This window comes from Manis pentadactyla, chromosome 11, assembly GCF_030020395.1.
Source record: "Manis pentadactyla isolate mManPen7 chromosome 11, mManPen7.hap1, whole genome shotgun sequence".
Classification (NCBI taxonomy): Eukaryota; Metazoa; Chordata; class Mammalia; order Pholidota; family Manidae; genus Manis; species Manis pentadactyla.
This window is the reverse complement of record NC_080029.1, coordinates 10,561,051-10,587,075: the sequence shown is the minus strand read 5'-3', so window position 1 is coordinate 10,587,075 and position 26,025 is coordinate 10,561,051. Positions and strand designations below refer to the sequence as shown.

The window sequence follows — 26,025 nt, the reverse complement described above, 5'->3', positions numbered from 1 at the left end:
ATTATTTGACTCCTGTCTTCCCCAGTGGACTGTGAGCTCCAAGAAAACAGGCCAGTGTCTTTTCTTTCCTTTCCCCTGATAATCTGATTCCCAGGGCCCTGCTCAGTGGCTGGTCCACAACAGGTGCTCAACAAATATTTGCTGCATGAAAGAAAGAGAGACAAAGAGAGACAAAGAGAGACAAAGAGAGAAAGAGAGAAAGGAAGGAGGGAAGGAAGGAAGGAAGGAAGGAAGGAAGGAAGGAAGGAAGGAAGGAAGGAAGGAAGGAAGGAAGGAAGGAAGGAAGGAAGGAAGGAAGGAAGGAGGGAAGGAGGGAAGGAGGGAAGGAGGGAAGGAGGGAGGGAGGGAGGGAGGGAGGAAGGGAGGGAGGGAGGGAGGGAGGGAGGGAGGGAGAATTCAGAACCTAAAAATCCTAACAGTTACTTCACACCTTCATCCCTTCTATTTCCAAATAGACAGCTTTTCGCCTATTACAGTTTTGCTTGTTTCTTTGGCTGCTGTCTTTATATCTTGCCCCAAACATTCTTTACCACAGCCTCCTTTGAGCGTGTGGAGCACACATGGCTGTGAAGACAGACTGGGGACTCTGGGTCAAGTCTTGCCAGTGGTCAATCCTCCTATGAGCTTCCCTGGACCTGGAGCATTTCCAAGTCCTTATAGCCAAGCTGGGTACCACGTAGGCAAACTGCTAGAAACTGGGTGAAACATGGAAAGCTCGTTCATTTCCACAGATGGAAACAAAGGGTTCCTTTTACACAGATCTCCTAGGTGGCTGACAGGCAACTAGGGACCCTTCTGTCCCTGCAGCTTTCAGTGGCTCTGTTTAATGTTACACCAAGACCATTTGTACCTAGAGGGTTCAGGCATACGGTGCCAGCCTACGAAGGGATGGATAATAACCCCATGGGAATCTGAACAAGAATGAAGTGCCTTCCCTGAGTACCAGCTCTGGGCACCTCCACCTTCAGGGCCGTTTGCACTTGGAGCAGCTCTATTATGAAGGCACAGACGTCTCAGAGGGGAATTCTACAGCGAGTGTCTCTTGGGGGTCTTCCTGACTCCCCTCCTTGCTCCTGACCCTTATCTTCACTCCCAGAACTTTCAGCTGTGGAAAGTCTTAAATACTTGATGGATTAATACATTTGAAGGCTGCACAATTTAAAATTTCCGAATGTTGAAAAGATTTCAGGACTGATATGAATGATAACATCTTCGCTTGGTCCACTAAAGCCAATTTGTTGGTTCGCTCATTCATTCGTTCACTCAGTCATTCATTTGATGAGCTCCCTTCCCCCTATCAGTGAGGACAACTACTGTGACTCTCAGACCCACTCCTGGGAAACATTCTGCACAAACAGTCCCATTTCCCAGGTGGGGAGGGTGAGACTGGAGGCGCGCTTGTCTTCAGCACCCTACATGTCAAGGGCCAGGTTAGGCCCTGTGGGTCTGCAGGGCCAGCCCCTCTACCTCACAACTGCTTCCTCCAGCGTTGAGTGGCACTTCCTCCTGACTCTCAGCCTCTCTGGTTATTAATAGCCTCAGAGCACAGATGCTGGTTAAGTTACAGACCCAGCGCCCACGGTGGGTAACTGACAAGACACACTCTGGAGTCTCCATCAACTCTTTCACTGCCACCTCGGTACATTCCTCCTACAAGTGGCCAGAGCAGCCCCTGCTGGCGTCAGGGACAGCCCCAGTGGGGTACATATCCTGTCTCCCCTGGAAGGTGGCCTGTGGCACCCCCGCTGGAGTGGAAGGGAGGAGGCTGGCTGCTCTCGTGGCCCTTGGGGCGTGTGCAGTGTCGTGAGAACACTCCCAGGCCCTGCTGCCCAGCTTGGGTCTCGTCCGGCTGTGGTGCAGGGACCCTGGGGCTCTCAGGAGCATGCTGACAGCTCCTCTGTGAGCTCAGCCAAGTCCCTGCCCCAAGGGTGGGGAGGCTGCTGGGGTAGTCAGGCCATCAGAGACAAAGGAGCTCCACGGGACCCAGGAGGCCTCTGCGCTCTCCAGCCTTCTCTCAGAGAAAGGAGGCTCCGAGAGGGACCGTGGCTCTCCAGCAAGTGGCAGCAGTGCCGAGACCAGAACATGGGTGTCCCTTTTCCAGATTCTAAAGTCCTACCCTCAGCACCAAGGAAGTGGGGGGTGGCTGGGTTTGAAAAGAGCTGGAAAGGAGAAACAAAACATTGGTCAGGTGCCTCCTCCCCTCTCTGCAGCAAAACCGAACAGGGAAATAGGGGTTCCAGCGATGTTTTTGCTTTTAGCTGTTTTGGTCTGGATAGAGGGGAGCAGAGAGGGCACAGCACAGAGCAATTTTCCCAGCATGCACCTAGCCCAGCACCATGGTGCCAGGCAAACAGAGCCCCTCCCATGGCTCAGATTAGTTCTGGATTTTAGCCCCTGGCACTTAGCAAAAAAGGCAACAAAGCAAAACAAAACCTGTGTGTGTGGACATTGTGGATGTGCTCAGATATAGCCTCGGTGATGGCACAAGGGAAACTGAGGCAAACAGACGTGTGGCTGACTCATCGGCTTCAGCTCTGCACCCCTCAGGTCTCGGGTTCTAGGGCCTTCTCCGGTGGGGCTACTCAAGCGCGCGGGGCCCATTCTGGGGGCATGAAGGGGTTCACCACAAGCACAGCCTGGCTGGCAGTTCCTTGAGGACTGGAGTCGGTGCCCACCAAGCCCAGCTCAGCAGGAGCAGCTGGGTTTCAGGGGACACATCTGGGAGGGGTGTGCCTGGGAGGTCCCTCCAGAGGGCTCCCCCACCTGCTTCCCACCTGCCTCCCCACACCAACACCAGTCGGGAGAGTAAGCTTGGATGGTCTGGGGGGCTGGGCTGGGGGTCACTTACGCCAGCTGGGCGGTCTTCCTGTGGTTGTATTTCTGCATGACCTCTTGAAACGGGCCCATGGGGGCTGAGGCCGGCGAGCTCTGGGGAGGCACAGTCGACCTGGAGGGTGCAGGGCAGGAGTGAAAGAGGGAAAAGTACTCTGCATATGAGAAGCGGGTCATGGCCGGAGGCAGGAACGAGGATGGAGAGAGAGTGAGGGGGAGAGACTGACAGACAGACACAGGGCTCTGAACCAAAGCAGATGGCCGGGTCCTCTCTGTGTGCTGGACACAGCTGCTGTGTCTCCGGATTATTTTTGGCCCTTGGAGGAAGCCCTGGGAGATTTAAATGACCATATAAGACAACAATGAGGTTAACCTCACCCCCTCCCCGAGGTCCCCCTCCCCAGCCAACCACGGGGGAGGCAGATATGAGGCAAGGTGACATTCTTTGCCTTGGAGGATGTGAGATGTGGTCGGCAGCAGGTCCAGGATGAAAGGGGCTCAGCCTCTGGGCTGGTCAGGAGGGGTCCCGATAGGGATGAGCAAGAGAGGCATGGGGTAGGGGGGACAGGGGAGCAAAGCTAGGAAGCCAAGCCAGGTCTGTGCCCCCACCCTCTCCACCGGGTCCTCATTAGAGCGTCCTGTTGTCCCAGGGTCAGGGACAAACAGGGTAGAGGTTGCTGCAAAAGGATGCTTGTGGCAGGGCATTGGGGCCAGGGTGTGGAGTCAGACTGACAAGCGTCCAAATCCAGCTCCGGCATGTCCTTGCTGTGTGACCTTGGTCAGGGTGAACTCCTCTGGCCATTAGTTTCCTGAGCAGCCCCACCTTGGAGGGCTGGTGAGGCCTGAGTGAGGGAATGGTGTAAAATGCTTAGCAGAGGGCCAGGCACAGGGGCCGTGAGACCTGTGTCCACTGTGGATTTGATCATTATTCTGTCTCTCTGAGCCTCAGTTTCCCCACCTCATTGGGCTGTTGTGAGCAGGGGAGGGGTGAAAGGAGGTGCAGGGATCACTCCATGAGTTGGCTAGGTTGGGCCGCTTGACCCCAGGGCATGTGGCCCCTGCTGGCCCCACGTCAGCAGGTCAGGCACCCCAGCAAGCCTAGCTGGTCTCTCGTGGCCCTCTGGGGGGTGCCCTGTGGGATGGGGAGGATGCTGCTGCTGGTGACCAGCACTCCATGGGGCCTGGAGGTGCTGGAACTGTGACCCTGAGAAGGATCCATGCTCTTCCAGGATGAGTCAGAAGCTGGAGATACTGTGGATGCCCTCAGTGAGGCCAGGGCACGCCGGAAGGGGTGAGTGGGCAGAGGCAAGACAAGGACGCCAGACTCCCGCCTGGGCCAGCCCCCTCCGTCATCCTCATCACTGACATCACCTTCCACATGCCTGCCTCCCTTCTTCTCACCATGACCTGCCTTCTGGGCACCCACAGGCTGAGTGACCCCAGGACAAGCCCCTCGGTGTGTTCACTTGTCAGCCCTCTTTCAGTAGCTCTGGAGTGGTGCCCATGTCCCTGCCTTATAGATGAGGAAACTGAGGCCCTGAGAGGTGGGCTCCTGTGCAGGCCGCTGCACAGCGCGGCTGGAATGAGCATGCAGGGTCAAGCCCGTGTCTGCCTGTGGAGCTCCAGCACCCTGCTCCTCCTCCAGAGCCTGGGTCTTCTCCTGCCTCTTCATCCTGTCCAGCTATACGGCCTCCACCCTGACAGGCCCCATGCCTTTGAAGGAGTCCCTGTTCCTCCTTTGTGCCTCAGTGCCCTCATTCTCAGAGTAAGGAGGTGGGACCAGGCAGAAACCCAAGATCGTGGAGGCTTTGCTGAGAGCTTGCGTGGAAACTCAGTGGTGTCACATAGACCTCAGTGACCACATCCTGGGAAGGGGCTGTGCTCTGCTGCCATGGCCCAGCCCGCAAAGCCACTGGTCCCTGTTGTTTTCTGCACTTGCTCCTGGCCAGGAAAATGGGAAAGCACTGGGCAGGAGGGAAGGCACCTGGGGCCAGGCCCACTCAGCACTCCCAGCCCAGTGGCCTCAACAAAGACCTGGACTTCCGTCACCACGTGAGCCTGGGGTCCAGCCACCTTCATCACTGCTCCATGTGCGGCCTCCCGGCATTTACGGCTGTTGGAATGTTTTTAGCGTTCCATCAGGAGGACTTGTACTGGGAGCCTGGAGACTGGGTGCATGAACTGGTTTTAGGGGGAGGCAGGGTGAGTGCTCGGAGCCACTGAGCTGTGAGTCTTAGCTGGACAGGAAGCCAGGCCTTACTCCATGCTCTTTCTGTTCGAGGCTCCAGGCCCCAGTTCCTCTCTGGCCCAGAGCAGGGGAGTTCCCAGCAGAGAAAACCACCCCAGATGAGTCATCAGAGGTGAGGGACCTTGTCGGATGTGGGTGCAGGTCATGCCCTGGAAGAGGCCCAGGCAGGGCCCCTGGCCTTCGTGTGGGCAGGCAGGTAGGGGTGGGGGAAGTGCCACCACCACCCAGCTGCCTGCAACACTGTCTTGGCATCCAGCGTGTCTCAACTTCAGACACGTGTCAGGCTCCCTGGGAGTGCGGGGCAGGGCAGGGATGACAGTGCCCCCTAACTGCTCAGTCTGAGTTAAGAAAATGCCCAGGACAGCCCCAGGAAGGATGTTGATTGGGCTGGAGCAGGCATTGTAGCAGGGGAGAGGGCTAACAAGTCTGCTCCATGCCTGCCACCATGCCAGGGCCTAGATCCTCACACTAACCCTACATCTAGCACAGCTTTCATGAGCACGGTGCCTGGCACCCAGTGAGCACTTGACAAATGTAAATGACTGAAACTAAACAAGCAAACAAATGCCTTTGAAGGGAAACGTCCCCTGTGGTAGTCTTGGTCTAGTGTGGTTGCCTGCCAAGACCTCGGATTCCTGGAGCACCAGGCTCTTTTCCTCTTGGGTGGAAAGAGAAAGACCTTACATAGCACAGCCACCTACACCCCCATTCCTGCGGGTCTCCGGTATTAGCCTTCCAGCCGGGAGAATTTTGTGTCTCCTTACCCACTGACCAATCCATCCTTTCTGTCTGCCAGAGCAGAATCACATGTAGAGGAGAACATGAATTCCAAGCTGCAGCAACTTCTGCCTTCCCATCCACAGCTGAGATCCATTGAATGCTTGCTGTGTGCCAAGACTTGTGACAGGCACATGGCACAAAACATCTCATTTCAGCCTCTAGTCTACTTTTTAAAAGAGGCATAATTGTCTCCATTTTGCCGAGTAGGAAATCAAGCCTTTTCCAAAGAGGGCATTTGCTTCCTCTAGCCTGCTTGGTGAACTCCTATTCATCCTGCAAAGCCCACCTCCTTGATTATGTGAATTAACCCTTTCTGTGTCCCTCGGAAACTGAGGTAAGCCTCTTTGCTGCACCCTTCCTGTTGGGTCATTATGTACCTCTAGGCATTTACCCTCATTAGACTGAGTTTGGGGAGGACAGGACTGGACTTGATTCCTATCTGGGTGCCGGGAAGGCAGCTAACACATTGTAAGTGGTGGTAAGTATGCGTAGCTTGATCTGAATTGTTTGCCGCTGTGCCTAATCAGCCCAAGCAAGTTCCTGCTTCGTGTTTTCCTCCTTTGTCTTCTTAGAAATGTAACCTTAAATAAAATGCAGAAGTTTAAAGACAGTGAAGACCCAGCTTCCTGGACCCATTCTGGCCTGTCCCCCAGGTAACCTTGGGCTCCCTGTTTGAACCCTACTTCTCCACGAGACAGCAAGTTGGGCCACGTTTCAGGGAGCTCTCAGTGACTCAAGGCTTGGCAGATACTTTTTATGTATGTGGCAGACTTTGTCCCTTACATTGTGGTGGGAGAGAAACAAATTGGAAAATGGTTTTAAGAGGAAACACTGTATTTTTTCTGGGATGCTGATCTGGCTTTCATTTCTTGGATCCCAAAGACTCAGTTGACCTTTATGTTTACAGTTGCCATTTGGGTCCCAAGATGATAACAATAAATTACATTCCTAGAGAACCTTATTTGTTTCAAAGTGCATTTATTTGCCTAAAAAAGATTCGTTAGGCATCTACAACAACCAGGCACTGAGGAAATAAAAGTGAGCAATATCTGTTCTCTATTCCCAGAGAGGTCACACAGTACAGTTGGAGACCCTCCCAGGAGGCCAGATAATACCTTCCTAGGGTGACATGAAATCTCATCCATGAAACAGAGACAGTCGGGGTGGGCATGTGGGATACTCACAGAGGAAGTAGGGGAAGGTCGATTCAAGCTGCAGGATGTGGGGAAGGTGCTGACACCTACCTGACCTTATTTCTTTTTCTTATAAACACTGCAAGGTGGGCTAGGCAAGTTTCTGTTATTGCCATTTTAGGGATAATGATGCTCAGAAAGGTTAAGTAACTTGCCTAAGGTCACACAGCCAGTAAGTGACAGAGGAAGGATTCAGACCTTCAAACCCACTTCCCTTCCTACCCTACTCCACTGCCTCTTCATTCATTCCTTTATTCACCCGCTCATTTGCTCATAGAGATGCTTGCTGTGGGTCAGATACTGTGTGCTGGAGGCAAGACTTCACAGCAAGGCTGGAGAGGCCCCTGCCCTGAGGATTTCGGGTTCATAGAAGAAACAAATACAGAGGAACCGTGAGCTGCAGTCAGGGCGTGAAGGATCCCCGCTGAGAGGAGTAAGAGAGCCCCCCTACTTGACCCGGAAGCGGATGGACAGGATCCGAGGAGGTGACATTTAATCTGAGACCTGAAGAAGGAGGAGGAGCCGGCCATGTAGAGCCCCTGGGGACATGGGTGATGTTCTGTTCCTAAACCTGCTCTTGGTCTCTTTGGGTGGAAACTATGATAGTTGGGAATACAAATGAGCAAGGACAGTATCAGGACCCCTACTTACTCAGAAGCCGTGTCTGGGTGTGTGGGCACAAGACTGTCTCTTGTCTTCGGGGACCCTAAACCTCAGGAGGTGGGAGGCGGATGTAATGAGACCCAAACCCCACATCAAGTGGAGGAGGGACAGGAAACAGAGAGTCTTTGCAGAATCAGCAAAGCTGGTTAAGCATCTGAACTTCTGAGCGGGACAGACTTTGGTCCGTTTCCTGGCCCTGCTGTGCACGTGTGTGTAAACCAGGCACAGAAACATCCGCCTCGAGGGGCTTTTGTGAAGATAAGTAAATGGCTGTGTCCTGGGCACATGGGAGGTGCTCAGTGCACATTGGAGGAGGAGGAGGAGAAAGTCATTAAAAATGTTATTAAGGGATTGGCTTCCGAGCAGAACCCAAGCCCAGCCTCCTTTCAGAAACAAGGGCAGGACCCAACCCAGGAGGTCTCCAGTCATATCAAGAGAGAGAAGATGCAGGTGGAATCCCCTCCCTTCATTACTTATACCTGGAGCTTGGGTGAGGGTCACATGACCTTGGAAAAGTCATTTCACTTCCTCTATGAGGGCTTTTCTTCTCAGGAGGTGGAGAAGTTCTTGTGCACTACTTCCTCGTGTCTGTGCTTCGCTACCCACTAGAGGAAGGAGGAGGTCAGGGTCCCAACCCCTAGGGCTCACTCAGTTCTAATGTTTTTAAGTGTCCCCTGGACTCCCAGCTGGAGCTCCCAGGCTGGGGAGAGGGCTACAGATGCCCCCAGGAGACAGAGGACAGGGGACCTCTGGCTTGTGCTGCAGGCCCACTTGGGGAGGACTCTCTTCCCTGTATCGAATCCCCTCTGAGAAAGAGGAACCTGTGGTCTGACTTAGGCCCGGGCTTCTGTTTTTCAGATTGGGTCCCACAGTGGGGCGTCCTCAGGGCAGCTCAGCAACCTTGAGCCTTCATACCACTTCCAGCTGCCCAAGGAGGCTGTCTGCCTCCCCCTTTAGAAGGGGCTCCTCAGTGTCTGGCTTCAGCAAAAGGGCAAAGTCACTGGTAGGTCTCATCAGGGGACCAGGCTGAGATGCACCGTCACCCACCTTCATCCCCATCCACTGGGGTTGGACGCTGGAAAAAGTCTGCTTATTGTTACTGCTGTTGTTCCTATTATTGTTATTAGAGAAAGAAGCTGAGGTTCAGAGAGGTGAAGTGACTTGCCCAAGGTCACACAGGGCATCAGTTGGCTGCTAAAGACAGTGAGATTTGAGGCTCATGCCCCACAGCAACACCAATACAGTTATTACAGAAATTCCCACACCCCTGCCAGCCACCCCCAAATGCACAGTTGGTTTGGACTCAGTGGCAAGCAAACTATTTTTAAAATTTACATATTTCTTTTCTAAAGGCATTTTAAGATTCAAAGCTTGATGACTCCCTAGTTCCCAGCCCATGGCTAGTCTGAATTGAGGTGTGCTGTGAGGGCAACAGGCACGCTGGATTCCAAAGACTTGGCATGAAAAGAAAGAATGTAAAAATCTCATTCATAATTTTTATATTGATGACATGTGGAAATGATATTTTAGACATGAATTACTTCCGCCTGTTTTTCTTTACTTTTTACTGCAGCTATTGGGCCATTCAATATAGTACGTGTGGAATCGCAGCTGTGGCTCACATCATATCTCTGCTGGTGTGACATGGTGCTGCTCTAGCGGGTCCTGCGCCTGGGATGGTGAGGTCATTCTCAGGCTGGGGGCCCAGGACAATATGACAGGGTGGCTTTGCTGGGCAGATGCCATTGCTTGTCAGACATGTTTTTCCAGGAAGATTGCATAGATAGACAGGGTTGGAAGCTCTGGCCAGACTCAGAACATCAGTTCCACTGCATTCGAACATAAAGTCCAGAGCGAGGCCAAGTCATGGGTTTGGAACCAGGTAGTTCCAATCTCTGCAATACCATCTACTTGTGTCACCTTGCGCTCCTTACTCAGCCCTGAGCTTCAGTCCCCTCATCTGTGAAATGGGGATATAACAGAACCTCCTGGAACATCCTTAAAAGAGGCTTAAATGAGGCCAGTTGTGTAAAGCACCTACCATAGTATTTGGCACCTTCAGAGCTCAGGAAGTTTAGATAACAGATGTGAGTCATTCAGGAGTTAAAATGCATCCTCGAGACCAGGATGATTTGGTCCTGGATTAGCAGCGTTTAGGATCTGCATCTTAGGGATGCCCCCATTGGCCTCTCCTTGCTCACCTGGTCCATGGGTAGAAATGGGCAGGCTGGCGGGTGGCACACGTGGATACAGCAGCCTCAGCAGAGGTTGGGCCCCGAGTCTTGTCAGCCAGGCTCTGCTCGATGGCCATCTGGACCAGCTCTTCCTCACTCAGGCTGCTATACAGGCTGTACTCCTCATGCCCGATGGCACACTGCCTGCCCCGAGCACTGATCTCGGTGGCCATCCTCTCCCACTTCTCACGCTGGCCTCCCAAAGAGACACTCTGTGGGGAGGAGGAAGCAGCAAGTCAGAAAACCCTGGGAGGAGCAAAACATGCTGATCACTAATAGTTTTGCAAGATAGCTATGTTTACCCACAGGAAGATTGTGCTTTCTGACAATCATACAATCATTTTAATGCATTCACTTTGACATATGATCCACCCAACCACCCATTCATTTACATGCCCACCCACCCACTCATCTATTCACCAACCTACCCACATACCTAAACATCCTTCCACCCATCCACCCACTCATTTCTTCATCCTCCCATGCATCCATTTGTCTACCCATGCATGCATTTGTCCCTCCACCCTCTTATCTGTCCATTTATCCATCCACCTAACCATCCATCCATCTAACCATCTGGGATCCTACTCACCCACTCATCTATCAAATCACCCACTCCTCCATTATCTATCCTCTTATCATTTGTCCACACATCCTTCCATTTGTCTGTCTATCCTCCCATCCATCCACCCATACCTCTCTCCATTCATGCATCCAACCATCTACTCATCTGCCATTATTTTTCCATTCCAGACAGCCTACCTATACATGAATGCGTGCACCAGTCACTGAGTGATTTACTTATTGAGCACATACTGTGTGTCAGATACTCTTCTACGCAAGGCTGACACAACAATGATCCCAATAGACAAAGACCTCTGCCTTCATGGAGCTTACACAATAATGCACCCATTCCTTCCTCCCATTATCCAACAACATCCTGTCCCAGCATTTCTCCATTTCGCTGCACTGTGCTAGAGATGAATCAGGCACAGACCCACTAGTTTAGAGGGCATCATCTGGTTAAAAATCAATCATCAGAATAATTTGCTATGTTAATTCCAGGAACTCTCCTCTCAAAAAAAAAAAAAAAAGCCTCAAGGAGAAATAGACTTCTGTTGAATTAACTGCTTTTAGTTAATGAAGTAACATCAACTAAGCCTGATTTTCATTTTGACTGGCTGACATGCAATGTGCCTGTAGGTTAGTGGTTCTTAGCCCTGGCTGAGCATTAGAATGACATGAGGTCTTTTTAAAAAATACCCAAAATACCAGTGCTACAATTTGGTTTTTTTCAGCAAATATTTATCCCCTTTCCCCTCAGGCAGGGTCCCCCACCTTACACATTGAGATTGGGCTCAGCCGTGTGACCTGTCCTGGCCCATGAACGTTGGTGGGTGTGATGAAGCAGCTGCTGCACACGTGCTAGTGCAGTGGGGTTTGCTCTTCCGTCTTTGCCAGGAGAAAGGCCCCCCCAGGAGCCACTGCTCTATAGTTGGGCCCCAGAGTGAGCCCACCTGGAATCCATCCTGCACAGAGAAGCCCTACCCAGTAGGTTCTGCAGAGGCTGACTAGTCCAACCTGGGGTGGCCTCGACCAGCCTGTCTGCAGTCAACCTGCAGACCCAGAGCATGAGCCTAAGTCCTTATTTGGGGTTCTTTATTATGCAGCATTCTTGTGGCTCTAGTGAACTGATACCCAAAAGGCGAGGCCAGTCACTTCAAAAAAGAAGACATCCAAATGGTCAATAACCAAATGTAAGGGTGCTTAATTTCTTAAGTAGGGAAAGTTGAAATTAAGACCCACTGTACACACATAAGAATGACTCAAGTGAAAAAGATGGGAAATAGCAAGCGTTGGGAAGGATGTGGAGCAACTGGAATGCTCACGGGTATTGGTAGGAGGATCAAGTGGTAACACCATTTTGGAAAACTGTGGGTATTTGTTAAAGCTGAACATACACATATCGTGTGATCCTAAAATTTCACTCCTATCTTTATGCCCAAGAGAATTGTGTACACGTGTTCACCAAAAGACAAGTTCAAAAATGTTCACAGCAAGGGGCAGAAGATGGCGGCGTGAGTAGAGCAGCGGAAATCTCCTCCCAAAACAACATATATCTATGAAAATATAACAAAGACAACCCTTCCTAGAATAAAGACCAGAGGACACAGGACAATATCCAGACCACATCCGCACCTGAGAGAACCCAGTGCCTCGTGAAGGGGGTAAGATACAAGCCCCGGCCCCGCGGGAGCCGAGCGCCCCTCCCCCCAGCTCCCGGCGGGAGAAGAGCAGGCAGAGCGGGAGGGAGACGGAGCCCAGGGCTGCCGAGCACCCAGCCCCAGCCATCCGGGCCAGAGTGCAGGGCCCTGGATACTAGGAAAACAGGGCAGCAAGAACAGTGAGCAGGCACTGGAGGCTGGGCGACAGAGGACATAAGAAAAGCGCGCGACCATTTTTTTTTTTTTTGCTTTTTTGCTGTTTTGTTTTGGCGAGCGCTTTTTGGAAGTCTTAAAGGGATAGGGACCCCAATACTAGGGAAACAGGGCAGAAAGACCGGTGAGCAGAGGCCTGAGGCTGGCACCGCAGAATAAAGAAAAACGAACGACCACCTTTTTTTTTTTTTTTTTTATTAAAAACTTTTTTTTTTTTAATTAAAAAAATTTTTTTTTCTTTTTTTTTTGGTGGGCGTTGTTTTGTTTTGGCGGGTGCTTTTTGGAAGTCTTAAAGGGGCAGGGCGGGTCACTTAATCCAGAGGTAGGGAATCCGGGATCTCTGGGCACCCTAACCCCTGGGCGGCAGGGAGCAGGCAGGCCCCTTACGGAGATAAATAGCCTCCCAGCCGCTCCTGCTCCAACGCGACTCCACCATTTTGGAGCAGCTGCCCGAGCCAGGCCACGCCCACAGCAACAGCGGAGATTAACTCCATAGCAGCCGGGCAGGAAGCAGAAACCCTGTCTGCGCGCAGCTGCGCAGCACAAGCCACTAGAGGTCGCTGTTCTCCCAGGAGAGGAGGGCCACAAACCAACAAGAAAGGAAGTCCTTCCAGCCGTCACTCGTCCCAGTTCTGCAGACTATTCCTATCACCATGAAAAGGCAAAGCTACAGGCGGACAAAGATCGCAGAGACAACACCAGAGAAGGAGACAGACCTAACCAGTCTTCCTGAAAAAGAATTCAAAATAAGAATCATAAACATGCTGACAGAGATGCAGAGAAATACGCAAGAGAAATGGGATGAAGTCCGGAAGGAGATCACAGATGCCAGAAAGGAGATCGCAGAAATGAAACAAACTCTGGAAGGGTTTATAAGCAGAATGGATAGAATGCAAGAGGCCATTGATGGAATTGAAATCAGAGAACAGGAACGCATAGAAGCTGACATAGAGAGAGACAAAAGGATCTCCAGGAATGAAACAATATTAAGAGAACTGTGTGACCAATCCAAAAGGAACAATATCCGTATTATAGGGGTCCCAGAAGAAGAAGAGAGAGGAAAAGAGATGGAAAGTATCTTAGAAGAAATAATTGCTGAAAACTTCCCCACACTGGGGGAGGAAGTAATCGAACAGACCACGGAAATACACAGAACCCCCAACAGAAAGGATCCAAGAAGGGCAACACCAAGACACATAATAATTAAAATGGCAAAGATCAAGGACAAGGAAAGAGTGTTAAAGGCAGCTAGAGAGAAAAAGGTCACCTATAAAGGGAAACCCATCAGGCTAACGTCAGATTTCTCAACAGAAACCCTACAGGCCAGAAGAGAATGGCATGATATATTTAATACAATGAAACAGAAGGGCCTTGAACCAAGGATACTGTATCCAGCACGACTATCATTCAAATATGACGGTGGGATTAAACAATTCCCAGACAAACAAAAGCTGAGGGAACTTGCTTTCCACAAACCACCTCTACAGAACATCTTACAGGGACTGCTCTAGATGGGAGCACTCCTAGAAAGAGCACAGCACAAAACACCCAACATATGAAGAATCGAGGAGGAGGAACAAAAAGGGAGAGAAGAAAAGAATCTCCAGACAGTGTATATAAAAGCTCAATAAGCGAGCTAAGTTAAGCAGTAAGATACTAAAGAGGCTAACCTTGAACCTTTGGTAACCACGAATTTAAAGCCTGCAATGGCAATAAGTACATATCTTTCAATAGTCACCCTAAATGTTAATGGGTTGAATGCACCAATCAAAAGACACAGAGTAACAGAATGGATAAAAAAGCAAGACCCATCTATATGCTGCTTACAAGAAACTCACCTCAAACCCAAAGACATGTACAGACTAAAAGTCAAGGGATGGAAAAACATATTTCAAGCAAACAACAGTGAGAAGAAAGCAGGGGTTGCAGTACTAATATCAGACAAAATAGACTTCAAAACAAAGAAAGTAACAAGAGATAAAGAAGGACACTACATAATGATAAAGGGCTCAGTCAAACAAGAGGATATAACCATTCTAAATATATATGCACCCAACACAGGAGCACCAGCATATGTGAAACAAATACTAATAGAACTAAAGGGGGATATAGACTGCAATGCATTCATTCTAGGAGACTTCAACACACCACTCACCCCAAAGGATAGATCCACTGGGCAGAAAATAAGTAAGGACACGGAAGCACTGAACAACACAGTAGAGCATATGGACCTAATAGACATCTATAGAACTCTACATCCAAAAGCAGCGGGATATACATTCTTCTCAAGTGCACATGGAACATTCTCCAGAATAGACCACATACTAGGCCACAAAAAGAGCCTCAGAAAATTCCAAAAGATTGAAATCCTACCAACCAACTTTTCAGACCACAAAGGCATAAAACTAGAAATAAACTGTACAAAGAAAGCAAAGAGGCTCACAAACACATGGAGGCTTAACAACACGCTCCTAAATAATCAATGGATCAATGACCAAATCAAAATGGAGATCCAGCAATATATGGAAACAAATGACAACAACAACACTAAGCCCCAACTTCTGTGGGACACAGCAAAAGCAGTCTTAAGAGGAAAGTATATAGCAATCCAAGCATATTTAAAAAAGGAAGAGCAATCCCAAATGAATGGTCTAATGTCACAATTATCGAAATTGGAAAAAGAAGAACAGATGAGGCCTAAGGTCAGCAGAAGGAGGGACATAATAAAGATCAGAGAAGAAATAAATAAAATTGAGAAGAATAAAACAATAGCAAAAATCAATGAAACCAAGAGCTGGTTCTTCGAGAAAATAAACAAAATAGATAAGCCTCTAGGCAGACTTATTAAGAAGAAAAGAGAGTCAACACAAATCAACAGTATCAGAAACGAGAAAGGAAAAATCACGACGGACCCCACGGAAATGCAAAGAATTATTGGAGAATACTATGAAAACCTATATGCTAACAAGCTGGGAAACCTAGGAGAAATGGACAACTTCCTAGAAAAATATAACCTTCCAAGATTGACCCAGGAAGAAACAGAAAATCTAAACAGACCAATTACCAGCAACGAAATTGAAGCAGTAATCAAAAAACTACCAAAGAACAAAACCCCCGGGCCAGATGGATTTACCTCGGAATTTTATCAGACATACAGGGAAGACATAATACCCATTCTCCTTAAAGTTTTCCAAAAAATAGAGGAGGAGGGGATACTCCCAAACTCATTCTATGAAGCTGACATCACCCTAATACCAAAACCAGGCAAAGACCCCTACAAAAAAGAAAACTACAGACCAATATCCCTGATGAACGTAGATGCAAAAATACTCAACAAAATATTACCAAACCGAATTCAAAAATACATCAAAAGGATCATACACCATGACCAAGTGGGATTCATCCCAGGGATGCAAGGATGGTACAACTTTCGAAAGTCCATCAACATCATCCACCACATCAACAAAAAGAAAGACAAAAACCACATGATCATCTCCATAGATGCTGAAAAAGCATTTGACAAAGTTCAACATCCATTCATGTTAAAAACTCTCAGCAAAATGGGAATAGAGGGCAAGTACCTCAACATAATAAAGGCCATCTATGATAAACCCACAGCCAACATTATATTGAACAGCGAGAAGCTGAAAGCATTTCCTCTGAGATTGGGAACTAGACAGGGATGCCCACTCTCTCCACTGTTATTTAACATAGTACTGGAGGTCCTAGCCACGGCAATCAGACAAAATAAAGAAATACAAGGAATCCAGATTGGTAAAGAAGAAGTTAAACTGTCACTATTTGCAGATGACATGATACTGTACATAAAAAACCCTAAAGACTCCACCCCAAAACTACTAGAACTGATATCGGAATACAGCAAAGTTGCAGGATACAAAATCAACACACAGAAATCTGTAGCTTTCCTATATACTAACAATGAACCAACAGAAAGAGAAATCAGGAAAACAACTCCATTCACAATTGCATCAAAAAAAATAAAATACCTAGGAATAAACCTAACCAAAGAAGTGAAAGACTTATACTCTGAAAACTACAAGTCACTCTTAAGAGAAATTAAAGGGGACACTAACAGATGGAAACTCATCCCATGCTCGTGGCTAGGAAGAATTAATATCGTCAAAATGGCCATCCTGCCCAAAGCAATATACAGATTTGATGCAATCCCTATGAAACTACCAGCAACATTCTTCAATGAACTGGAACAAATAATTCAAAAATTCATATGGAAACACAAAAGACCCCGAATAGCCAAAGCAATCCTGAGAAAGAAGAATAAAGTAGGGGGGATCTCACTCCCCAACTTCAAGCTCTACTATAAAGCCATAGTAATCAGGACAATTTGGTACTGGCACAAGAGCAGAGCCACAGACCAATGGAACAGACTAGAGAATCCAGACATTAACCCAGACATATATGGTCAATTAATATTTGATAAAGGAGCCATGGACATACAATGGCGAAATGACAGTCTCTTCAACAGGTGGTGCTGGCAAAACTGGACAGCTACATGTAGGAGAATGAAACTGGACCATTGTCTAACCCCATATACAAAAGTAAACTCAAAATGGATCAAAGACCTGAATGTAAGCCATGAAACCATTAAACTCTTGGAAGAAAACATAGGCGAAAACCTCTTAGACATAAACATGAGTGACCTCTTCTTGAACATATCTCCCCGGGCAAGGAAAACAACAGCAAAAATGAGTAAGTGGGACTATATTAAGCTGAAAAGCTTCTGTACAGCAAAAGACACCATCAATAGAACAAGAAGGATCCCTACAGTATGGGAGAATATATTTGAAAATGACACATCCGATAAAGGCTTGACGTCCAGAATATATAAGGAGCTCACACGCCTCAACAAACAAAAAACAAATAACCCAATTAAAAAATGGGCAGAGGAACTGAACAGACAGTTCTCCAAAAAAGAAATACAGATGGCCAACAGACACATGAAAAGATGCTCCACATCGCTAATTATCAGAGAAATGCAAATTAAAACTACAATGAGGTATCACCTCACACCAGTGAGGATGGCTGCCATCCAAAAGACAAACAACAACAAATGTTGGCGAGGCTGTGGAGAAAGGGGAACCCTCCTACACTGCTGGTGGGAATGTAAACTAGTTCAACCATTGTGGAAAGCAGTATGGAGGTATATCAAAATGCTCAAAACAGACTTACCATTTGACCCAGGAATTGCACTCCTAGGAATTTACCCTAAGAACGCAGCAATCAAGTTTGAGAAAGACAGATGCACCCCTATGTTTATTGCAGCACTATTTACAATAGCCAAGAATTGGAAGCAACCTAAATGTCCATCAATAGATGAATGGATAAAGAAGATGTAGTACATATACACAATGGAATACTACTCAGCCATAAGAAAAGGGCAAATCCAATCATTTGCAGCAACATGGATGGAGCTGGAGGGTATTATGCTCAGTGAAACAAGCCAAGCGGAGAAAGAGAAATACCAAATGATTTCACTTATCTGTGGAATATAAGAACAAAGGAAAAACTGAAGGAACAAAACAGCAGCAGAATCACAGAACTCAAGAATGGACTAACAGGTACCAAAGGGAAAGGGACTGGGGAGGATGGGTGGGTAGGGAGGGATAAGGGGGGGAGAAGTAGGGGGGTATTAAGATTAACATACATGGGGGGGTAGGAGAAAAGGGAGGGCTGTACAACACAGAGAAGGCAAGTAGTGATTCTACAACATTTTGCTATGCTGATGGACAGTGAATGTAAAGGGGTTTATAGGGGAGACCTGGTATAGGGGAGAGCCTAGTAAACATAATATTCATCATGTAAGTGTAAATTAGTGATACCAAAAAGAAAGCAAAAAAAAAAAAAAAAAGGGCAGTTCCTGTGTGGTAACCTCCAACGAGTTCTACACAAGGGTATAAAGGGCATATAAAAGTGTAGGCAAAGGGTCTGTTTGTGTTTATACAGAGGATCAAAGCCTAATTGGGCTACCCCGAAAATGAACTAAGATACGATATGAAAAAGAACTTCCAACATCTGCACTCTCTGGAAGACTCATGCCAGAAGATGATCATCAAAAAACCCCAACAAAGATCCACGCACTGCTACAGCTGTAGACGCACTCATCCCACCAGTTCCTGGACTTGCCATGGGAATGAGGAAGGAGCTATCTAAGCTGGCCTGTGCATACAGTAAAACAACAAATTTGACTGGATCTATACTGTTGGAACTCAACCAAGAATTTGGAGAAGTGCAAATTGTAGCACTCCAAAGTCTTACAACTACAGACTATTTACTGTTAAAAGAACATATGGCATGTGAACAGTCCCCAGGAATATGTTGTTTTAATTTGTCTGATTTCTCTCAGACTGTTCAAGTTCAGTTGGACAATATCCACCATATCATAGATAAGTTTTCACAAATGCCTAAGGTGCCTTAATGGTTTTCTTGGTTTCACTGGAGATGGCTGGTAATTACAGATATGCTTTGGTTATGTAACTATACTCCTATTATGTTAATGTGTGTGTGCAAATTAAGTAGTAGCTTAAAACCTATATATGCTGAAGTAACTCTACAAGAAGATATGTCAAAGAAATAATCAATATTCCCATGTTTTCTTCCGTCTGCTACTTCTATAGCTTTTCTTCTTCCTTCCTAATTACAACCCTTAAATAGAATTCGTGCCTCATATCAAATTTACCGAGTATCATAACTCCTCCAAGTGGTAAAGATACCTCAAGACAAATGCTGGGCATAGAAGCCACAGGGCATAAATATGCAAAGAAGTAAAAAGCTAACCTTTTCAAACAATAAGGCTTCCCTCTCACTTACCAACTTCACATTTCCCTGTATGGCCCCGGAAGATGACTGGTTAGCCAGAGACGGGTAAGATTCCTCAAGGGAGGAACAACCTAAGACAGGCACAGTCGCAGGGGGGCCATCAGGTGAGAAATTGGGGATCAACAGAGGTGAGGCTTAGAACCTCACCCCCCCTGTTCTGAGAGAAATCTTCTGCATCCGTGGATGTTTTATTGCCCTTGTCTAGCTTGGATTAACACATAGTCTACAGGCACACACCTGATCATCTACATTTGCTCTCTTACAACACTAAACTATGTTTTCTACCTTTATCTTGTATCTACCTACCACTTCAGCATTTTATTAAAAATAATAATAATAAAGAGAGAAATGTGGTATCCACATATAAATCAAGTATAAAAACCAAATGAATATTCATATTTGAACTGACTGTTTATAGTTCATAATGCATGAGCAAAACCGAAAGTTTCTGTGATGACTGCCCTTGTACTGTTCACTATGTAACTTATTCATTATGTAAGAATTTGTTCTACATGTAAGAACTTGTTTGTTATGCCTCAGAAGATTGGAGACTGACGAAAATTAGGCTTGGGGTGGATTAATGATTGTGCATTGAGCATTAACTCCCCTATACAGAATTTTATTGTCGTTAACAACCATTTGATCAATAAATATGAGAGATGCCCTCACAAAAAAAAAAAAAAAAAAAAAAAGGACAGACTTCCAATGGTAAAATAAATAAGTAACCGGGATGTAATGTATAGCATAAGGAATATAGTCAAGATATTGTAACAGCTTGGTAGGGTGATAGCTGGAACCTAGAATTATGTATATAAATGTTCTACCACTGTGTTGTACACTTGAAACTAATGTAATGTAATACTGTGCGTCAACTACCCTTCAATAAAAAATAATTATTTAAAAAAAAAAAAAATGTTCACAGCAGCGCTATTCATAATAAAACCAACTAGAGACTACTCAACATTTGAATGGATTATGACATTGTGGTATATTCACATGATGGATGGGATGCACCAATGAAATAGACAGTTACTGCACAGAACAAGGTGAATCTCACAAACCACAGTGAGCAAAAGAAGTCAGATAATAAAGAATATACATAAAAGATGACTCAACTTATATATAAAGTTCAAGAACAGGCCAACTAACTGCAGTAATAGAACTCAGCAGAGTGGTTACCTTTGGGGGTTACTAACTGGGAGGAGACATTGAGGGAGACTCCTGGGGAACTGGTCATCCTGTATTTCTTGATCTAAGTGGTTACACGGTTGATTAGTTCTCTTTGCAAGAATCCCTGGAGCTGTGTGAGTTTGATTTGTACACTTCTCTGTGAGTACATTATACTGCAATACCACATCTGCTTAACAGTATGTCAAATCCCTTGTTCAGCAAATATTTACCTCCCTTTCAATATAAAATTGGTTCCAGAAAACAAGGGTGTTCAGATCCCACCTCAGGCCAATAAGGCAGAATCTCTGGGAGTGGGGCCCAGGTATCACACTTCTTTGAAGAGCTCCACAGGTGTCTGGGAACCACCGCTTAGGAGAATGACCAGCCATAATGCACACATAGAAGTGGGACACTCATCAGGGGCAGAGGGCTGGGGGAAAGGGTGGGAGCTGACACGGGCTGAACTCTTGATAGATAATCTTTTGTCTAATTCCTGTAACTGCCCTATAGAACACTTGCTCTCTGAAGAACTAGCTAATGAGAGTTGTTATTATTAAATTGGGCTTTCCAAACACAGCTTTAGGAGGCTGCCGATCTGAAGGCAGAGGATCAGCAGCAGCAGGGCACTGGGGAGCAATGGTTCAGTGTGTTGCCAGTCGGCCTGGGTCCCCTCTGCCTATTTCTCTCCACCAAGTCTGCCTGATTCAGGCCTTGACCCTCCTGCCTGGCCTCACCGTGGCCTTCCTAGTGGTCTCCCAGCCCTGATGCACCACACACTGGATCTCACCAAGTCCCTCCTCTGCCTAACAGAATAAAGCCAGTGCTGGCCATGCAGCCTTGCAACCCTTCGAAATCTAATCCTCACCCCCATTTCTTCCACCTGCTTCTTCAACACATCTGACCCTCCAGGTAAGGTGAGAACACACTTTGCCTCAACCTGTCTGTGGTTCCCACCCCAGTGCCTTTGCTTGGGCTGCGCTGGGCAAGGCTCCCTCCTTCCTACATTCTAAGAACTCCTTTTCAGTTCTCAGCACCACAGCAAGTGCCTCCTCTTCTGGGAAGCCTCTCTGGTTTCTTCTGAGAAGTGTTCAGCTGTTGAAACTTTTCCCTCTGGCCTGTGGTCAGTAGTTTATATGTGCACTTGACCCTGGGCCCTCTCCCCTAGGCCAGTGCCTTATGAGAGGAGAATGCCTGGTTAAGGTTTGGTTGAATGTCTCCACTATGGTAGGGCATGGCAGACCCTCTTGATTGCCCACCCAACAGCCATTTCCCCTGTCTTCTCTGACAGCAGAACCTGGCTTTGTTCAGGCAACAGTGTGCTCTGTCCTGTGGATGAGCATTGATTGTTTCAAGCCAACTGGGATGATCTTACTCTCTTGGCCAGCGACAAGGTTAGGGGTAGACATGCAGCCTAGTTCTGTCCAGGAAGATATAAAGGAAATTCTTCTGGGAAGGACTTCCCTTTTCCTAATAAAAGAGAGGACCATGAAGAAAAGTACTCCTCGCCCACACCCCAGCTTTGTGCTTGGGGGACTTGATGTCTGGAGCCGTGTTGTAACCATGAGGGGGCAGTACGGACACACTGAGTTTGAGAGTGAATGATAGATCTTGCTCCTTCATTCTATTGCTGAGTTGTGAACTGTTGCTGGGTCCATCCACCATGACCTACTTGTTAGGTAGGGACTGAAGATCCTCCTGGTTGAAGTCAGTGTTAGCTGGATTTTCTGTTACATGCAGTCAAACGATCTTAATGCATAGTTCTCAATATTCTCGAAAACATACCAAGGCTCTGGTCCACCCCAACCATGGACTCAAAGCCTCCAGGGCTGCGGCCCAGGCACTGTAACGTTCAAGGCTTCCCTGGCAATTCTAGTGAGCAGCCAGGGCTGAGAGCCACTGTTCTAGATCACTATGTCAGGTGGCTGCTCTGTGTTCCACACTAGGGGAGGAAAAGGGGCATCATGACCTCAAAATCATTCTGCGCCTGATGTTTTGGGGTATTATGTTTTTTGTATTAGCATCAGCATCAATTTGAGAATTGAGAGACTTAAGTTCATGTCCTAACTCACCATGAGTGCCTCTCTTCCTCTCTCAAACCCTTGGTTTTCCCATCTGTTAAATGGCAAGATGGCCTAGAGCCTGTCCTCTGTCTCTCCTGCCCTGGCAGGGGCACTGCATGCCAAGTGGGTGCCAGCCCAGCTGGCCCAGGACTGGCTTCCCACCCTCCTCCCTGCTTTCCTGTCTGAGAACTCCTTTTCAATTCTCAACACCATAGCAACTGCCTGCTTCCCTGTGTCTGAGGTCCCTGCCAGGCTTGGGGTGAGGGCAGGGGGAGCCCAGGTCAGCCTTCAGGGGGATGAGGGAGGAGGGGGCTGTGCCCAGTGAGAGATGATCCCCCTCAGCTTCTCCAGGGCTGGGGTCTGGCTTTGTCCCCCGCCTGGCATAAGGCAGGGCCCAGTGTGCATGGCATCACACTGACCAGAAGTGCTGGTGCCCAGTGCCTGGCCTAGCATCATGGTGCCCTCTTCTGGGTATGTCTGGTCCAGGCCAGGGGGCAAGGTGGGGGGAACACTGGGCTGAGTCAGAGACCTGGGTTATCATCTTCATGTTGATGCTAGAGAGCTGTGTGACCTTAGCCAAATTCCTATTTCTCTCTGGGCCTCAGTGTCCCCATTGCAAAAGGATGGTTTGGGCTAGTTTTCCAACGGCTTTTCTAGTTCTAAGCTTCTACAACTTGATGAGATGTTTGGTTTACCCTCGTGCTGTTGAACCCCAAACTCTCTGTCCTTGGGGGTCCCTTATGGCCACCTCAATGGGTCCACCACATATAAAGAGCTTAGCATTGGTCACAGGGGAATAGGGAACCAAGTGGGAGTGGAAGCTCAGATCTAGATGTCAGAAACCCTAGGTCTGGTTTCAGTTTGCAACTTACTAGCTATGTGACCTTGGTTCAGTCACTTCCTTTTCCCAGACTTTGTTCCTTTATCAGTAAAAATAAGAATGAGACAATCCACATCATCATGTTATAGAAGCAATGCATGTGCTGGGACAGTGAGCGGGCAACTTGTAAGGGGTAAAGCCAGCATTTGATGGGGACCCCTACCCCTCACCTCAGGCAGCTATTGGCCCCACAGCCGGGTATGGGCTGACCAGAGGCATCAGGACAGTGTCCAGCTGCTGTGCCTATGGGAGGCCAAGGCAGCCAGGTCATAGTCACCTGGACCGCCAATCTCCAGCACCCAATTCCAGATTCTCCAGGCCCTCTGCCACGGGTGAGACAGTGGCCAGTGGCTTTTCCATTTGTCAGTTATCTCACTGCATTGCCCTGACCACAGCCCTAGAGGTAACGACATTTTTCATTGAATTAGCTTATTAATTCTTCTGTACTTCTGCTCCTTCCTAAAGAACTTGGTGCCCCATGTGATTGCTCCCATTCTACAGATGACGTAGTTAAAGTTCAGGCAGAGGAAGGGAAAGGTTTGTATAAGAACAGACAGCTGGAAATTTGGAATCCGGAGCCCAGTTTTCTTATTTCAAATCTCCTGCCCTTTTTGGGAATTCCAGGAACACCAATCCATATAACCAGCACACACGTAGGCCCTGAGCGGACAGGGGGAGCTTTGCCATCCTCATCAGCTCTGGCCACCCAGCCTACATTGTGAAGTGGGCACCACATCAGGCTCTTGGCCCACCCAGAAGAAGATGCACACAGACGGGCAAGGTGGGGGATGGCCTTGGAGGGGCCTGCAGGGGGAGGCCCTCTGCCTTGGGAAGGGGGCCACCACACTGGGTCACTCATGCTTTTCCCACTGAGATCCTCAGTCTCTGAGGGTCTTGGGTAAGTAACCCATCTTCAGTTTCCTTGTGTGCAAATGGGGCACTGGTGAGCGCTATTATCAAGGGATTCTGGTGGAATTTAATGGGCTCAGAGTGCCCAGGTTTGGCGCTGGGCCTTAGCTCTGACGGTGAGAGTCAGTGTGTGCTTTGGGAGGTACCCCCGAACTTAGCTGGGCTGCTTTAGGAGGGAGCTCCCCATCACTGGGCCCATGCGGGGAACACCTGCCGGAGACACCGGGGTGGTGGTGGGATCTCTGGGGGGGGTGGCTGGGGCTGCTCAGCCTTAGCATGAGGGGACAGTTAGGAAGCAGCCTGCAGGGACGTGTGACCAGGTTCAAGTCAAGCTTTGCCAGGTAGTAGGTGTGCGACTTCTTGGGGTCTCAATTTCTTCATCTACAAATCTGTCAGAATAGGAGTACCAGAGTCACGGCAGGGGAGGGGCAGGGGTCCTGGGTGGCATCCCTGTCCATCTGTCAGCCTCGGTTTCCCCTCATCTTCATGCTGCCCAGCTTGATTTCTGAGGCCTCTGCCTGGGGGCTGGGACATCTGCTGGGCCTGAGTCCTGGAGAGAGGCCACCAGCCCCAAGGGGCCCCTGGGAGGCTGATTAGGATCGGAAATAGGCCTTTCCCAGGGAAAGCAGGAGTCCAGGGGGCCTTGCCCAGGCAAGCCAGAGGCCTGCAGAGGGAATGGTGCTCAAGGGCAGCCGGTCCAAGGCCAGCTTGGACAGGGCCCTTCAGGGCCACTCCTGGGGCTTCTAGGAGCTCCTCTCTTTCCCTCTTTGCAGCACCCCAAACACTGGCTACAGGGGTCTCCACCTCTCCTAGGTGGCTTCTGCTAAATGGGGACTGTGCTGGGGTTTCTTGAGTGAGCTCACATAGAGTCCTCGGAATGGTGCCTGCCCCGCCCCTAGGCAGTGTCCCAGGTGGGGCCCCAGTATCTACACCCCTGAAAAGGCTATAGAGGCATGGCTCTTGCAGGGTTGTGGTGAGGATGAGATAATAGCATTTGAGAAGTGGGGCTTCTTTCCCCCAGTTCCTTCCCTTCCCCACAAATCCAGCCTTGCTGACAGCTGGCTCCCCTAGATGGCGTGGGGTCTCCATGGCCATTTGGGGGACAAGCTTCTCAAATGTCTTATTGGATAACTGGTGGTGGTGGCTGGCGGTGGGTGGGAACACATGCTGGGAGGGCAGGGGGTAAGGAGGTCTGGCAGCCATCCTCCAGCACACCAAGCTCCCTCTCAGCCAGGGCCTTGGGTCAGGAGTGTGAGCCAGGACAAGCCACTGCCCATCCTCAGGCTGTGAATGGAGCCAATATCCCCAGTCACCCACTTGCCTTCCCTACCCTATTATCATCCTTCCAGACGCAGTTCAATCAACTCCTCAACCAGGCAGCCTCCCTGATTGGATGGCTGAGGTGTCTCCTGAGCTGCCTCCAAGGGCACCCCTCACCTTCCATTGCTCCAACTACCTGCTATGGGCCTGTCTCCCTGTAGAATCTGGAAGCTTCCAAAGAGTCAGACAGTGCCACATTCATGTTGTAATCCCAGAATATAACCCAAGGTCAGGTATACAGTACCTGCTGTTTAATAAATGCTGGATGGACAGGGGAATGAATGATAGGGTCAGACCTTGGAAACACAGCTATTATCAAGAATTTTACTGCACGTGGTGGATGGCATAGCTGCTGGTGTCTGACTGCCTGGGTTCAACCCTGCCTCTGCCACCTGCTGACTGTGTGAGGGGGAGCACGTCACTCCCCTTTGGGCCTTCCTCTG

At 48.5% G+C, this 26,025-nt stretch overlaps 1 protein-coding gene and 1 long non-coding RNA gene across 5 annotated transcripts in view; one reads left to right on the top strand and one right to left on the bottom strand.

The window, feature by feature from the left end:
- ASB2 (ankyrin repeat and SOCS box containing 2) overlaps positions 1–26,025 on the bottom strand; it is a 47,886-nt gene that overhangs the window by 16,072 nt on the left and 5,789 nt on the right. For all 4 annotated transcript variants that reach the window (XM_036882137.2, XM_036882133.2, XM_036882136.2 and 1 more), the window contains 2 exons: positions 9,918–10,162; positions 2,849–2,947 (listed from right to left, as the gene is read on the bottom strand). In XM_036882137.2, coding sequence (XP_036738032.1) covers positions 2,849–2,947; positions 9,918–10,123 — 305 coding nt within the window. In that variant the 5' untranslated portion in view covers positions 10,124–10,162. The remainder of the gene's footprint in view (positions 1–2,848; positions 2,948–9,917; positions 10,163–26,025) is intronic.
- LOC130679464 (uncharacterized) lies at positions 1,320–6,387 on the top strand. Its single transcript, XR_008992408.1, has 4 exons — positions 1,320–1,701; positions 4,062–4,288; positions 5,114–5,192; positions 5,877–6,387. It is a non-coding gene; the product is annotated as an uncharacterized LOC130679464 (long non-coding RNA).